Here is a 17,776-nt window from a genome sequence, read left to right as displayed (position 1 = left end):
ACTATCAATAGCCCCAGTCGAGCGCGGCGGCTCAACATACGAGAAATATTCAGTTTCAATCTGTTTGCGCATTTAGTATACAGTCAGTGTTCGATTTACATAATGATTTGCTCCATTTTGGTGTAGCACGCCGAAGAATAATCCTCACAAAGCGAATGTTATCCAATATCGAGCCGGTGAACTTTTTTTCATTGAAAGATTCAAAACAGCCGCCTCCCCCATACGCTCCGTGGGAGGCACTGGATCAAACCATTAAATGTGGGGGGTCACACAATCTTTGGAAACTTAAAAACTTGCTATTAAGTGTCATTGCGTATTATTAATTTGATTGAAATTACGTAGTTATGGTTAGATTTATATATTGGGGGGGTGGATATATCATATTTTTCATATGATCAAAAAGTGGGGGTGCAAAAGCACACGTTTGCACCCCCAAGTTCAAGCTTTGAATGCTCCATTACGTAGGCGCCAGTGTGTGCATGCACCTCTGTTTGTCAACGCATGCATGTGTGAGGACCCTGCACCAAGAAATAATTGGCTACATAGGCAAGTTCTTGGAGCAGAGCAGGACATGCATGCAGCATGTTGTGTGAGATAACATGCAGCATGTTGTGAGATAACAGCACTGAACAGCAGAGCAGGACATGCATGCAACATGTTGTGTGAGATAACAGCACTGAACAGGAGAGCAGGACATGCATGCAGCATGTTGTGAGATAACATCACTGAACAGCAGAGCAGGACATGCATGCAACATGTTGTGTGAGATAACAGCACTGAGCAGCAGAGCAGGACATGCAGCATGTTGTGAGATAACATCACTGAACAGCAGAGCAGGACATGCATGCAACATGTTGTGTGAGATAACAGCACTGAGCAGCAGAGCAGGACATGCAGCATGTTGTGAGATAACAGCACTGAACAGCAGAGCAGGACATGCATGCAACATGTTGTGAGATAACAGCACTGAACAGGAGAGGTTCATGCAGCATGTTGTGAGATAACAGCACTGACCAGGACATGCAGCATGTTGTGAGATAACAGCACTGAACAGGAGAGGTTCATGCAGCATGTTGTGAGATAACAGCACTGAACAGGAGAGCAGGACATGCATGCAGCATGTTGTGTGACATAACAGCACTGAGCAGCAGAGCATGACATGCAGCATGTTGTGAGATAACAGCACTGAACAGCAGAGCAGGACATGCATGCAACATGTTGTGTGAGATAACAGCACTGAGCAGCAGAGCATGACATGCAGCATGTTGTGAGATAACAGCACTGAACAGCAGAGCAGGACATGCATGCAACATGTTGTGTGAGATAACAGCACTGAACAGGAGAGCAGGACATGCATGCAGCATGTTGTGAGATAACAGCACTGAACAGCAGAGCAGGACATGCAGCATGTTGTGAGATAACAGCACTGAACAGCAGAGCAGGACATGCATGCAACATGTTGTGTGAGATAACAGCACTGAACAGGAGAGCAGGACATGCATGCAGCATGTTGTGAGATAACAGCACTGACCAGGACATGCAGCATGTTGTGAGATAACAGCACTGAACAGCAGAGCAGGACATGCATGCAGCATGTTGTGGGATAACAGCACTGAACAGGAGAGGTTCATGCAGCATGTTGTGAGATAACAGCACTGACCAGGACATGCAGCATGTTGTGAGATAACAGCACTGACCAGGACATGCAGCATGTTGTGAGATAACAGCACTGACCAGGACATGCAGCATGTTGTGAGATAACAGCACTGAACAGGAGAGGTTCATGCAGCATGTTGTGAGATAACAGCACTGAACAGTAGAGGTTCATGCAGCATGTTGTGAGATAACAGCACTGAACAGGAGAGGTTCATGCAGCATGTTGTGAGATAACAGCACTGAACAGGAGAGGTTCATGCAGCATGTTGTGAGATAACAGCACTGAACAGTAGAGGTTCATGCAGCATGTTGTGAGATAACAGCACTTGAACAGGAGAGGTTCATGCAGCATGTTGTGAGATAACAGCACTGAACAGGAGAGGTTCATGCAGCATGTTGTGAGATAACAGCACTGAACAGCAGAGCAGGACATGCATGCAGCATGTTGTGAGATAACAGCACAGAACAGTAGAGGTTCATGTAGCATGTTGTGAGATAACAGCACTGACCAGGAGAGGTTCATGCAGCATGTTGTGAGATAACAGCACTGACCAGGAGAGGTTCATGCAGCATGTTGTGAGATAACAGCACTGAACAGGACATGCATGCAGCATGTTGTGTGAGATAACAGCACTGAACAGGAGAGCAGGACATGCATGCAGCATTTTGTGAGAGATAACAGCACTGAACAGCAGAGGTTCGCGGGCAGAACTGAGAGACGGCACTAGTTTAGTTTCTGTGTGTTTGTGATTCTGTTGAATATATTGATCTGTGATCAGGGTGTCTGATGCAGCAAGCAGATGGGCACAATTATTTTTTTTACTTTGCCTTTCATACCCCGATCTGCCTAATTTAGTTGTATGCTCAGCTCAGTGAATAGATAATTGAAAGGTCCCTTAACTCATTGACCGCCACGCTGTTTTCCCATCTCTAATCCCTGGCGTCAGTGTTTCAGACCGGTTTAACAATGTTTGTTGACTAGGGATGCCCCGATCGATCGGCCAGTGATCGGTATCGGCCGATATTCAGTATAAATATGAAATCTGTGAATTCCGATAATGCTTTATTTTCGCCGATCGTGAAAACCGATCGATGACACGCGCGAAAAACATGATCCAATCACTCGCTGTCTTCTCTCTCAGGCACACACAGCTGCTGCTGCACGCCTTGCCCCTCCCCCTCACAGACCCATGTCAACAAATGCTATGGCAAGAGTCGAGTGCACCTCGAGTGATACCTAGCTAGTGTTACTGTTTAAACAAAATTACCCAGTCAACTATTCACTTTAGTTTAATACATGAGGCATTGTCTAACGTTATATAGCTGGCTAGCTACTGATAGCTCCTGATATCAACGTCTGATATCATCATTTTGGCATTCGTTTCCGCAGTAGTTGGCTAGTGTTGGCTAACTAGCTATCGTTGTTCCGTGAGCTAACGTTAGCTACCTAGCTAACAGGGGAGGAAATTAGGCCACTTTACTCGCCAAATGAGAGTATTTTTTACGTTTGTCGAGTGATTCATGAAGACCCCTCGCCAGTCTGGCGAGTTGACAGTGCCACGAGAGCACTGCACAAGACCCGCGGACATATATAATGTTTAATAAAAGTTCCCACAGTACTGGCCAACCCGCGGACATATATAATGTTTAATAAAAGTTCCCGCAGTACTGGCCAACCCGCGGACATATATAATGTTTAATAAAAGTTCCCGCAGTACTGGCCAACCCGCGGACATATATAATGTTTAATAAAAGTTCCCGCAGTACTGGCCAACCCGCGGAAATATAGAATGTTGAATAAAAGTCCTGCGGTACTAACCATCAGTCAAGGAAGCACTCGCAAACGGATAACGTTAAACACAGCAGCAGATGGAAAACAGACAGACTGACCAACGGGGAACTGCATCCAACCCTAGTACAACCCTCGAGTCTAAGGCAAGGACACATTTAAATCACAGAGGTGTATGTTAGTCTATTGGAACTGTACAGTAGTTAGCTTCTAGTTGGCGTTTTAGCTATAGAGCTGCTTGCTAGCTAACGTTAGCCCTGTGTGCGCGTGTGCTCAAAGCAGCCAGCCCCATGTTAGCTAGGTGTATCTGTTATGACTAATGTTTCCAAAAACGCACCGGACTACGACGTAAGGTTAGACATTTTATTTCATGCTCAAAAGCCCCTGGCTTGCACATCGCAGTCACGAACCAGTGCACAACAGCACACCAACCCAACTGACGTTACCACAACACTTGACGGTACTTCACAGCACTGTCGTAAGGCCACCGTGCCGTCTTAAAGGCACAATGAACACTCGGATGCATACACAACATTGACGCGGCTTGACAACCGAGGTTCAAAGTTAACTTGATTGATTGAATACTTTATTAACAGATTGCAGAATGAGGGCGGCTACGTGGCGTAGTGGGCAAGGCGCTCGCCACGAATGCGGAGACGCTGGGCTCGCCTGTTCGAGCCCAGCGCTCCACATTGCTTTCAGTTTAGCTGGTCGTCCGTACTAAGGGTGCGGTTACACCTTTCGTTTCATTTTCGTATTGTTGTCATATGCGTTTCGCCGCGACGTCGTGCGCCTCGAGTCACACTTTCGTTTTTTTTTTTCGTTTTTGTCACCCGAGCACACTGATGTAGTACACTGCCAAAGCAATAGGTGGCAGTAGGTGGCAAACATGAAGGCAATTTCAACCAATCAGAACTTGAATGTGCCTGCAAAGCAAATGTCAACAAGGCGGCCACCATCTTTTGCCTAGTTACCCAATGCAGCAATTCTTTTTCAGCAAAGCCTAATAAAAGTGCAATAAACAAAACGGATACATTCACTGTGTGTTCTGGCTGTCATTTGTTGATGAAACAAAACTAACATCAACACAAGTGACCACCAAGAGCGGATAGTTTAGTCTAAAAAACTATTGGTAGCATTGTTAGCTGCATGCTAACGTCAATGGAATTTGCCATTATAACAGTATAGCATTGTGGCTAGAAGCTAACGTTAGCTCACGCTACTTAGCCAGCACCAAACTGATGATATCGGGAGCTATCAGTGGTTAGATAACATTAGAGACAACGCTGTGTGTATTAAACAAAGGTGAATAGATGACTGGGCCATTTTGTTTAATGCTTGTTAAGTTGAAAGAGGAGCTTTGAGCTAACAGGGTTTGATAGCTAACACTAGCTCATGTTATCCAGTGGCAGTGCCAATCGGTAATGCTAGCAGAATGAATGGATGTAAACTTTCTTTAACATATTGCATATGGGTACAATACAATACGGCTCAATACAAACAATTGTTAAGGGAATGCAGACTGTTGTAGCTTGGACTGGGGTCCTTATAACAATAACTTGACAACACATAGTAGCTGTAGCTATTTGGTTTGGCACAGCTCTCTGTCACCGGAAGGGCACGCAGATGGTATCTACTGCGCATGGGCGTTTTCGCAACAACGGCTCATGCAGACTACACGCTGTTGTCTGCGCGTTTTTTAGCGTTTCTCCAAAACGCAAACACAATTTTGCGTTTCAGCCGTATCCACAAAAAAACACCAAAAAACGCATTTCTGTGTAATAGGGACATGAAACGTATTCAAAAACGTATAAAAAAACGCCACAAATACACTAGTCTAACCATGGCCTAATACACATTGGCCGTATTAGGGGGTGGGAAACTGATGGGTGGGGATCGGGCGTTGTGGACAGCGACTCCTACAGGTCGGTTGGTGCGCCTGCGCAGTAGAATCAGGAAGTGTCGGGGGCAGCGTGAGCCTCCCACGCGTTACTCCTCGCCACAGAGATCGAGCTGCGCAGGTGAAAAGATGCGACTGCTGTTACCTCAAGTACCGGAGGGGACTTGTGCTATGTATGACTTAGTCCACATTGCAGCCGGCTTGTGGGAGGCAAGAAACAGCGATCGTGACAGGGGAGTGTTGAATTGGATGATACGAAATTGGGATGGGAGAAAATATAGAAAAATGGGAGAAAAAGTAGATAAAAAAAAAAACAGATTGCAGAATGGGTACAATACAGTACGGCTCAATACACACAATTGTTAAGGGGATGCAGACCAGAGAAAGACTTTCGTCTCGTTTACATCAGGGTCCCCCATTTTCAATTCATCATAACATAATGCCATACACGACATACAGATAGACAGTACTGCTACATCTATACATTTCACATCTATCTATACACTTCACAACATACTTCGTTTTTTTTCTTTCACTGCCCAACCCAGTCCAACCCAGCATCTTTCACTGCCCAGTTCAGCCCAACCCAGTCCAGAATAGATCTTTCTTTCATGTTAATATGTTTTATGCTAATATTGTGAAGAGTAGAGACACGGTGTGATTATTACTATGATTGAAAATCAATTTAGACGAAGACATACAAAGAAGTAATTATCACAATTAGCGATTTTTTTTTGGCTGGTAAAAAATCTGTTTGTCTGGTCAAAAAAAATCAGATACTCGCCAGTTGGCTGGTAAGCCAACATGTTTGTTTCCTCCCCTGCTAGCTAACGTTACTGTTTAAACAAAATGACCCAGTCAACTATTCACTTTAGTTTAATACATGAGGCATTGTCTAACGTTATCTAGCTGGCTAGCAGTAGCTACCGATAGCTCCTGATATCAATGTCTATGGGTGGAACGGTTCACAAAATCTACGGTTCGGTTCGTATCACGGTTTTGGTGTGTCGGTTTTTGGTTTGGTTCTATATACGTTTTTTTTTTATTATTTAACACTCTAAAAATACCATACATCAGCATAAGATATATAGCCTAAAAATAATCCAAATTTTCAGTTATTCTCAAGAACGTAGTCATGCAAAAACTGAAAGAATGAGGCAGTTTGACATCAGGCACATTATTTTGACAGTGACGGTTAGAGCTAGGAGAGAGAGGGGAGGCATTGCTGATTTAAACATGCTTCTCATTTATTTGGTAAAAAAAAAGTTTACCTTTTAATAATGTTTGGCACACAAAGACCAAACTGACTGAAAAATATAGGCAACATTTGTCAAAGTATTAACTTAGTGCAAACAAACAAAATAATTAAACCTTTTCTATTTTTGTGGCCACATTATAGACAAAGGCCATCAACATAAGGTATTAATATACTCAACCAGCACTAGACTTTCTTATCAAAAAGGAAAAGTCAGTTATTTAAAATAAATAAATCATGTGTACTAAATATTAGTGCTGTCAATCGATTAAAATATTTAACTCGATTAATCGCATCATTGTCCATAGTTAACTCGCGATTAATAGCAAATTAATAGCATTTTTTCTCTTTTTTTTCTACCTTAACACTTTGAATGCCCAGCAGGGGGCGCACATTTAGTGCTTGAATGCCCACATCCACTTCAATGTTAGCATTAATATCGCCTAATCTATGTTTTAAATTATGGCTATGTGTCTAATCTGCCCATCGCATTATCAATGACCTATTTCCAGTCAACATTGTCGAAGCAGATTGTTTTTTTATCTGTTCATTTCCGTTTCATAGCATTTAGAAAACCCCTCGTTTTCATGAAAAAAAAGAGGATTCCATGATAATCGCTGATGTACTGTAATATTCTAGAACGTTGTCATTTGTCGGCCTATTTATGAATTGTTTTCAAATAAACGCTAGATTATCGATAGCATATGTGTACGTGTGCACGCAGGGACCGAAACTAGAGAGCGCCACCCGCCATTTGCGCTCAGTTTTTACGTTTGGCGCCTCCCACAGAGAGGCCTGACCGCCGTGTGTCGGGCAATCAAATAGTCATGTGAAAACCGAAAATCATGATCCAATTCTTTAGCGGAGTTCTCACTCTCAGCACATACATGCAGCACTGCGCACTAGGGATGGGTACCGAATTCGGTACTTTTGAGGTACCGAACCGAAACACGTCGGTACTACCGAGTATCGAATCAAGTGAGAAACCGAAAAAAAAATTAAATTTTTTTTTTTTTTTTTTTTTTTTTAACTTTTTTCTTTTCATGTCAACGTTCACACGCACAATATATGCTTACCTAGGATTTGACTTGATTCAACAACAAAGCAGTCGGAGCAATGACAAGCCGAAAACTGTCGAAATTGTAGTTATTTGAAGTTTGGATTTTTTTACGACTGAGGTAGGTAAATTAAATTTCGACAGTTTTCGGCTTGTCATTGCTCCGACTGCTTTGTTGTTGAATCAAGTCAAATCCTAGGTAAGCATATATTGTGCGTGTGAACGTTGACATGAAAAGAAAAAAGTAAAAAAAAAAAAAAAATTATAAAAAATAATTTTGTTTATTTTTTTTTTATTTTTTTTAAAGTACCGAAAAAAGGTACCGTTGGGTACCGGTATCGATTCACAGGTACCGGTACCGGTATCGGTTCAAATGTGAAAGGTACCCATCCCTACCGCGCACTGCTGCTGCTATACTCCCCACCTGTTTCTGTATGCCTGCATGTAAACAGAGGCTATTGCCTCCGAGTCACCGTGACGTTAGTTAGCACTGCTGCTGCTGCTCCTAGTCCTACCCCTGTATGCCTGCATGTAAACAGAGGCTATTGCCTCAGACAGTCACCGTGACATTAGTCTAGTCAGAGGGACCTCCGTGAGATAACGTTAGCTACCGTTACAAAATGACCCAGTCAACTATTCACTTAGTTTAATACATGAGGCATTGTGTAACGTTATCCAGCCGACTAGCTACGGATAGCTCCCGACATAAACAAATGCTCCAGCAATAGTCCAGTGCATAATACCTCCGTTGACTAGGTAGCTCACTAGTCACTACGAAATGTCGCAGTAAACTAAATAGTTCACTGAGGCGTTGTCCCAACGCCATCCAGCAGTAGCTACAGAAAGCTCCTGACATCAATGTCCTACAACATGCGTATTCGAGCCCCTGGCTTACATCGCATGAGGGCTGCTGACTAGGGTCCAGGTGCAGCGCAGGAGAATCCTTTCATGCTGAATGTAAGAGTTTAGGTCCAGCTGCAGCGCCGGAGAATCCTTGCTGGAGCTGGAGGCCACTCGAGTATACACACAGACAGTGGAGCTGTTTGCAGACAGCGAGGTGGCGATGTCTCGCAGATAATACAACTACAAGTATGATTATATAATATATATATTTTATTTAAAAAAAATTATATAAAATAATTTTTTTTTTTTTATCAAAAAAAAGTTGGCAGGTAAGAAATCTGCTTGGCGGGTAGATTCTTCCCATCTACCCGCCACTGGCCGGTGAGTCAAAAAGTTCGCTCCCTGTGTGCACGCTAGGGCTGTCTTAAATACTTCGAAGCTTCGTTCGATGGCACAAGCTTTGAACATTAAAAAATAAATCGAAGTTTAAAAAAAAAAAAAAAAAATCTTTTTTTCAACATTTTTTTATACTTCGATTTTTGTGTGTGTGCGTGCATGGAGCCATTGGGTGGGGCCGGGGGACAAATACACTGGAGGAAAGTAACCCAGCTCAGCACTGCCCAAATTATATCATCACTATTGCCTGTTTGAAGGATATCATCCTCAAACACATATACACCTACATGCCTTGTAGAATTCCACACATAAGAAAGAAAGATACTGGGATGAATAAACAAAATAGGAAATAAAATGTAGAAATGCATGCAATACATAAATAAATATGAATCTATATGAAATAGAACATTTAGATAAGGTGCTACTGAGATGTTTTGGTGAGTTCTTTGTTTTTTTGTGGAAGTAGCCCTTCTTAAAAATGCATGAACATTCACTGATAATTGGTCTGTAGTGGAGTCTACAAGGTCTACATTGCCGGACCATGTAGAATCCGGACCTTGTAGACTGACATAATTCTGTGCATAGTTTAGTCTACACAGGCCATATTTCAAATAATCAAAATCTTACTTCATTCATTCATCTTAAACATTCTTGATTTGGGGGATTGGTAGTTCCCATGAAATCTGAAGTTGTTCAAACGACAACAGCGATCCACCTTGAATTAAATCACACAGCCGAGTGAAACCTTGTTGGCTGTGTCACAGTCACGAAAGGGGCTACTTAATTCATTAATCCAATCCACTTTATTTATAGAGCACATTTAAAAACAACAAAGTTTACCAAAGTGCTGTACAAGTCCCACAACATAAGATAAAAAAAAAATTAAAAATTAAAAGAAATAATAAATTTTTAAACTTTTCGAAGCTTCGAATTAAAATCGAAGCTCGGCCCCGAAACTTCGATTGCCAAAAAAAGCTTCGAAGGTCAGCCCTAGTGCACGCGCTGAAAATCTATTTTTTTTTTCTTTTTCTTTAAACTTTCTTTTTTAGCGTTTATCGCTTTTCTGGTCAAGCATGACAGAAACAGGTTGAAACGGGATACAGAGCAGGGGAAGACATTCTGATAAATGACGGCGGGTCCGGGAATCGAACTCGTGTCCACCAGATCCGTGACGCAGCACGGTTTTCCCCGACCCAGAAATAGCAGCGAGATATGCGGTGAGCTACTGGAGCTAATCGATTCTCAGTTCCTGATCGCTCTTAGAGTCAAACAGCCATATCACAAAAAAAGAAAAAGCTTATATCTCCGTGAAAACTGATATGATTATCCTAAGACTGGTAACATAGATTCCTTACCTGAGATCAGATGGTATCCAAATGGATTATTCCAATTCCTGATTGCCATTCGAAAAAAATCAATCCTTTTATTGATCCACCGCGTATACAGTAAAAACACATAATCCCCGCTGCTCTGAGGGTCCAGCATGAAGCTGATCGACCCCGGTTACATGAGTGAGAAGTAAAATGTGGAGTCCGGGTCTTTTTTTCTCATTCATTTTCACTGAGTCCAATCCAAAAGGGTGAATTACCATCTGGGAGACGATAGGGGGCGCTTTTTTCACATCTGAGCGCCTGGGGTGGCTGATTTTCCAACGGTAGACTCGGTTGATGAAATATGAATTCAGATCGCTAATAAAAAAACATAACGAGAAAAAACGATTCTCGTTATGGGCATTCAACCCGCGGGGGGTAAACCCAAGAAAACTCGGGTTGGGCATCCAAAGTGTTAAACAGATCTTTTTCAAGTTCCAAGTTTTAATACTCTTATCAACATGCAAGTCAACAAATGCTTGCTTTAGGGCTTGTGTCCATAGGGGACATTTTATGAGTTGTCAGCTCCTCTTCTCAGCGACGCGCCTCACGTTTTATGAGCTCTGGGCGGCAGCGTTTTTGGTCGGAGCGCTCTCGGCTCATAAAGTTGAAACTCATTCAACTTTTTTGGAAAGGAGCGCGCTCATCAATGTAACTAATCGAGGAAGGGGCGGAGCCGCAGCTGGCGCGAGCTCTGGGGAGACCCAGAAAGACGCTCAAAGCTTTTTTTTCTTCTTTTTTCAAAGCGGTCCGCCTCTATTTGCAGTTAGCCTATTTAGCTGATGTCGGCCATTGGCTCCTTGCTACTTTGTTTTCTCTGGTATAGACCCTCTTCTCTTTGGATTTAAGTGTTGATCTTTGTCCTTTTGGATCTATGTATATTCATGTTGCCTTTGTGAAGTTATCTTTTCCTTCTGTTTTGTTCTTCCATTAAAAGTTGAATATCCTTTAGGGGCTCATCTTTGCTTATCTCTCTCATACATGCTCTCTCTCTAACACACACACACACACACACAGACATGCTCTCTCTCTCCAACACACAAACACACATGCTCTCTCTCTCTCTCTCTTTCTAACACACAGACATGCTCTATATCTCTCTAACACACAAAATGACATTCTCTCTCTCTATATATTTCTCTCTCTTTCTAACACACATATACATGCTCTCTCTCTAACACACACACACAAACAGACATGCTCTCTCTCTATCTCTCTCTCTCTGGCCTTGCTCTGGTGGAGTGTCAGGGGCATTGCCGGGTCTGTGCAGCGATAACACTGTATATTGACTGTAGAACGGGAGCTCTCTCTCGCTCTCTCTCTTGCTATATGTTGACTGTATCATGCCCAGCCTCGGGCAGCGCTATTATTTAAGAATATGTTGACTGTATTAAAAAAAAATATATATATATATATATATATATATATTTTTTTACCTTTTAAGGGGGGGGGGGGGGGGGGGGGGGCTCGCATTTCTCCCAGGCGGCCCTGCCCTCATGCATTGCAAATTTGCATCAAATTCAAAACAGAGTGATGCACAAAATAACTTAAAAGAAAATAATAATTTAAAACGATGAATAAAATGTGCATGAAATAATAGGGGAAAGAAAACATTAGGAACTTGTTACATTCACCCACACAAGGGCTGATTAATCACCCCCCCCCCCTTCTCTCTCACACACTCTCCCAGCTCTCTTTCTCTCTTGCCCCTTCCAGATCTCTTTCTCTCTTGCCCCTTCCTCATCTCTCACCCCCCCTCTCTCACACACACACACACACACACACACACACACACACACACACACACACACACACACACACACTTCAGAAACAAACATAGTATCAATGAGAGCATCAATAATACACCCGAGTGAAGTCTAGTAAAAAAAAAATAAAAAAAAATTATTATTATATTTTTTTTGTAAAGTTAATCGTGAGTTAAAAAAAATTGTGGCGTTAATAGAATCGGGCGATAACGCGTTAATACCGCGTTAACTTTGACAGCCTTACTAAATATATATTTACTTTTTAATTGCATGAAACATTATGAAGTATTCTCTTAACCCTTTATTCGCCACGAGTTTCCACGTCATTCTCCGCCATGCGTAATCTGCCAATGACGCCGTAAGGCGTCTTTGAGATCAATATTTCAAAAATCTGTGATGGCAATCATATTTTACCCACAGAGTCTTGAGATCTCCTGTTGATCTCCTCAACTCTCCAACGGTTCAAGAGCGTCATCTGGTGGCGGATCGGCGGATCGCCCAAACAGGAAGTGACGCGCCGGAAGTGGTGCTCGCCCATATTTCGTCCGGGCACTCGCTATCGTTAGCAGGACTCCATCTTGATACACTGGACATCGATCTGTTGCAAATAACTCGATAAACAACATGATTTGGACGTATATATTATTATACAACCTGGAAATGGATCGCATATATCAACATCCCATAATCGAGAACTTTCTGCTCCACGCGGACCACCCAACGGTCAGAAGAAGCTGCGGTAAGTTTTAGCGTGTTTGAATAATATGATCCATATAAACTGCTGTGATCTATGTATCGCCCATACTACATAAATGATTTAATGCCGGCCACGGACTTATAACACCCCCCCCCCTCCGGTCACCAGCAGATGATGAGGCATGACGCTTAGGACCTTGCACAATTGAAAGTTTTAATATGACGTCAATTGGTATCAAACTACATTTGATGATGTAATATATGTATTTAGGGCTATAAATCACGTTCTGCAGAATGCTGCAGAAAACGATAAAAACATATTTATACTTTAGACCGTATTTTAGTATGAATATGTGAATGAAAAAGTAGAACGTTGCTACATCCTAAACGATAGATACTTGAGGTTGAATGGGCCATAGTAATGTCAATTTAGCAATACAATTTAAAAAGTTATAGCCCTGCAAAGAAGGGGAACATCTCCATAGACAAATAGAGCTGGCAGAGGACGGTATAAGGATGGATATAAGCGTGGCAGAGAAAGGGTTAATGCCGCTTTTCACTGCATGGTACCTAATCAACTCAACTCGCTTTTGCTATTGAGTGTCCTGCTAGCCGTATTTGAAGTGACGTCACACGAGGAAGTAAATAGTCAACAGTAACACTGCGTTGGAAGGAGAAGCCCTGATGATACTATAAACCAACAGCCAATAAATGTGAAGTTATCTTTGAACTAGGGCTTTCCCCGACTACGGAGTTGGATGGTCGACTATGATTGGCCAACATTTGCCGTTAGTAGACTATTGGTCGACTTAAAAAAAAATAGTATATTATTATTATATATATATATATATTTTTTTTTTATCATTCCATTTGGGCTGTGGGGGGTGCTTAATGTCTGAAGGAGTCGACTGAAGGCTTCTTGTCCTCTGCAAAAGCATGCAATTGGTCCACTGATGGATACATCTTGATATTTGTCTAGTCTAGTGTGTGTTCATTAGATGGGTGAAATCCTCTTTTAGTGCCTCTGTGCCTGTTTTCGTAGGCAGTTAGCCTCTGGTATGTGTGCCATTAGCGTTAGCCACGCTTCTAGGCCTCTTTTCTTTTGGAAAGAATGATAAAAAAATATATATAATTTCTTTTTTTTATATATATACTATTCGACTAAGAGGTTGGTTAGTCGACTACGGCTCCTTTCGACCAATTAGTCGACTATCGACTAATATGGGTCAGCCCTACTTTGAACCTCTGTTGTCAAGCCTCGTCAATATACCCCCCCCTTCCCCACTAATGGAACTAATGGAACACAGCGAAGTGACTCCACGGTTAGCTCGCTAACGCTAGTTAGCTTGCGGCTAACGTAACGTTAGCCTAGCTTGCAGCTAACATTATAACCGAACAATACACACATGCCCCGAACCGTGGAGGTCGTATTGAACGGTGTACGGTTCGAATGCGTACCGTTCCACCCCTAGTATCGGCCGATATGACTCATAGATCGGTATCGGTGGCAAAAAACGTGATCGGGACATCCCTATTGTAGACCCATCAACATCAATAAAACTGAGCTCATGGTTGTGGCACCCAAGGCCCTGCTCCGGAAGGTTGGGGATCTCACCCTCGACATAGACGGCTGCTCCATCTGCCCCTCCCCAAAGGTCCGCAACCTGGGCGTTATCCTGGACTCTACCCTTTCCTACCAAGCCCATGTCAGTTCCGTCACCAAATCCGCCTTCTTCCATCTCAGAAATATCTCCAGACTCCGACTCTCACTTTCCGACTCCACAGCTGAGATCCATGCCTTCGTCACCTCCCGCCTGGACTACTGCAACGGGGTCCTGTCCGGGGTCCCAAGCAAAACCCTGGACAGGCTCCAGTATGTTCAAAATTCAGCTGCCAGGGTTCTAACCCACACTAAACCCTGGCAGCACATCACCCCCACCCTCATCCACCTCCACTGGCTCCCCATCAAATCCCGCATCACCTACAAAACCCTCCTGCTCACCTACAAATCCCTCCACGCTCTGGCACCTCGGTACCTCACTGACCTCCTACACCCCTACACTTAGTCACGGTCCCTGCGATCCACGGACACTGGTCAGCTCTCCATCCCCCGAACCAGACTGCGGACCTTCGGGGACAGAGCTTTCAGTGTGGCAGCTTCCACCCTCTGGAACTCCCTCCCCGCTGAACTCTGCAACGCCCCAACTCTGGACTCATTCAAAAAACTGCTCAAAACCCACCTCTTCAACTTGGCCTTTAACCCCTAATTTCTCACTTTTTATGTTGCGTCTGTCCACTATGTTTGTTACTTTTGTTATTTCCCCCTGTATGTAAAGCGACCTTGGGTCTTTTGAAAGGCTATTATTATTATTATTATTATTATTATTATTATTATTATTATTATTATTATTATTATTATTATTATTTTATTATTATTATTATTATTATTATTATTATTATTATTATTATTATTATTATTATTATTATTATTATTATTTTTGTTTTTGATCCACTTTTTCTCCCATCCCAATTTCACTGTTTCCAATTCTCCCCTCTCCTGTCTTGAACGTTGCCCCCCACTGGTCGGTTGTAGGGAGGATAGAAGCTTTTCATCACATGTCCCCTCCGGTACACGAGGAGGCAGCCTGTCTCATCTTTTCACCTGCCAGCGCGGACTCTCATTGGCGAGGTGTAACGTGTGGGAGGCTCACACTACCCCCGCCATTTCCTGTCTCTGCTGTGCAGGCGTCCCCCAACCGACCTGTAGGAGTCGCTGTCCACAACGTCCAGATTACCACCCATCGACTTCGACCTGCTGACTCTGCCAATTGAGCCAGTATGACGGCCGGCCCAAGCCCGAGGCAACGCAGACAGCCGGATTCGAACCCGGTGTCTCTTGCGTTGGTGACTAGTGCAATGTCCGCTGCGCCACCCAGCCGCTCCTATTATTATTATTATTATCGTATATTCTATATTATAGTTATGGAGAGATACTATGCTTATATTTATACTCCCAACAGGGAACAAACCGTTTGTTTCTACATATATCCGTTCCTGCACAATCCCAGGCTAAAGAGTGGCCATTTCCCAAAAATCCCAGCTAATTTTCTAGGAAGAGAGATATTGCGTCTTTTGTGAATCATTGTGAGGCTTGGCCCGGCGGTGAGATTTGCAGTTGGACAAGACCCACCCCATGTATTTGTAATCTTAAACGTACCTTGTCAGCCAGCGAATTTGCAAGAAGGAGGCTGAGAAGAGCAGCGCTATGAGGAGCCAGAGCTAGCCTCAGTCGCACGCCAGCTCTGCGGCCCCGCTTCCGCTTTCGATCTCTCCGCCGCTTCAAGGCCTCCTTGTCCGGGGAGGAGATGTAAACAGACCCGGTGTGCCCGGAGGTCTGACAATGTCGTTCGGTCCATCGAAAAAGATGGAAATATCCAGTAATCCGACATGTGAACCAATGTCCAGTAGCTCTTGTCTTGTGTACAAAGGGTCAGCGCGCATATACTGGGTGAATAGACTGAACTTGATGAGTATGCAAATAATTGTTGATTTGCCATTCCTGGCGAGACAAAAAACTGCTGCTTTATCAAGCGCCGCCATCTTACCTAAAAATGTACTCAAAGGGTAGGCGAGACTGCCACCTATTGGGATTTGATCGTCATCACAGTGTTACAAAATCCATACACAAGGTCCGGGGGACTGTCTAGTATCATCATAACGAATATACTTGTTTTTGGCAGTCAATGAGTTAATATCTGACTTTTAAACAACATTTATGTCCTGTGTGTGTGTGTTTTACGCATGTATGTGGGTCTGTGTGCGTTGTGTGGGTGTTGAGCTGACATTTATGTGTGATCAGGGTGTTGCATATTCATTTGGAAGAGCGAGCGAAGGAGAGAGATGAGAAGATGTGTGTAAACCCAAAGGTGTATGTATGGTGAAGGTCAGGGAGATTGAGTTGAGACAGATTCTTGTCTCTCTTCCTGTCGTGTGTGTGTGTGTGTCAGTGCAACACAACAGGTCTTCAGTCAGATGTACTGTAGCTGTAATATTGTGTTTGGCTGCGAGGCATTTGGTGATTCTGAAGTCCTCGTATACTTTATACACTAGGTGTTGTTCGACTGAATCGAATAAATCGATTACAAAAAATCTGATAATGCAGAACAATCAGTCCTGTGAGGAGGATGTTTGGCGCTGTGTGTATTCAGACATAGGGCTGGGGGGTGTACCATATAAAAGTATACCATCACGGATCCATGTAAAGGTTTTTTTCATACTAATATTAATATACATATCATTTAAAAAGAAATTAATTAAGAAAATGTCTTTGCAGCAATATAAAAAACGGCCATTTAAAATGGACCATGACAAGTGTATTATAAGTTGAAGGCGTAAAAAGATTATCACACTTTTTACAGAAAAATGTTATGCCGTCAAGTACCGTTATACCATCAAGACTAAGACAAATATGGTGATATGATACTGTGGTCATATCGCCAGGCCCTCGGTTCCAATAGTAGGAATTATGGCAGCAGGGCAGCCCAGGTGGAGAGGACAACAACCAACGTGTCCCTGTCGAAGTGACCTTGAGCAAGGCACTGCATCTGTGTGTGTGTGTAATTTTTCACCTGGGTGCTTAACAAACTCCCTTCAAGAAAGAGGCTTGGCAGTCAGATTTGTGTTTATGTATTTCAACCTTAATCCACATTATGAGAAACATCTCTCTACACCTGTTGTACCATGATGTTTACGGATGTGTGTAACTTATGACTTATGTTTCATATAAGACCACCAGATGTGTTCAACTATAGCAAGGAATATGACATGCATCTCTTCTCTCCTCTCTCTCTCTCTCTCTCTCTCTCTCTCTCTCTCTCTCTCTCTCTCTCTCTCTCTCTCTCTCAGGGGGAGTCTGTGAAGTATTTCCTGGACAATTTGGAAAAGCTCGGACAGTCGGTAAGTCCCGCCCACCTACCTCCGCCGGCCAATCCCACGTGGGGGGTGGGGTGGTCTGACTGTGACTAATGAGTTTCTTAGAAAGAAGTGAA

General features: G+C 43.1%; 1 protein-coding gene across 1 annotated transcript in view; it reads left to right on the top strand.

The window, feature by feature from the left end:
• Positions 1-17,776, top strand: part of gna13b (guanine nucleotide binding protein (G protein), alpha 13b) — a gene marked incomplete at its 3' end in the record, with an annotated part of 107,436 nt that overhangs the window by 75,913 nt on the left and 13,747 nt on the right. The window contains exon 3 of the mRNA XM_084329514.1: positions 17,634-17,684. Coding sequence (XP_084185640.1) covers positions 17,634-17,684 — 51 coding nt within the window. The remainder of the gene's footprint in view (positions 1-17,633; positions 17,685-17,776) is intronic.

Source organism: Notolepis coatsorum, assembly GCF_963971535.1.
Source record: "Notolepis coatsorum genome assembly, chromosome: 14".
Lineage (NCBI taxonomy): Eukaryota > Metazoa > Chordata > Actinopteri > Aulopiformes > Paralepididae > Notolepis > Notolepis coatsorum.
This window is presented reverse-complemented; position numbering and strand designations above follow the sequence as displayed.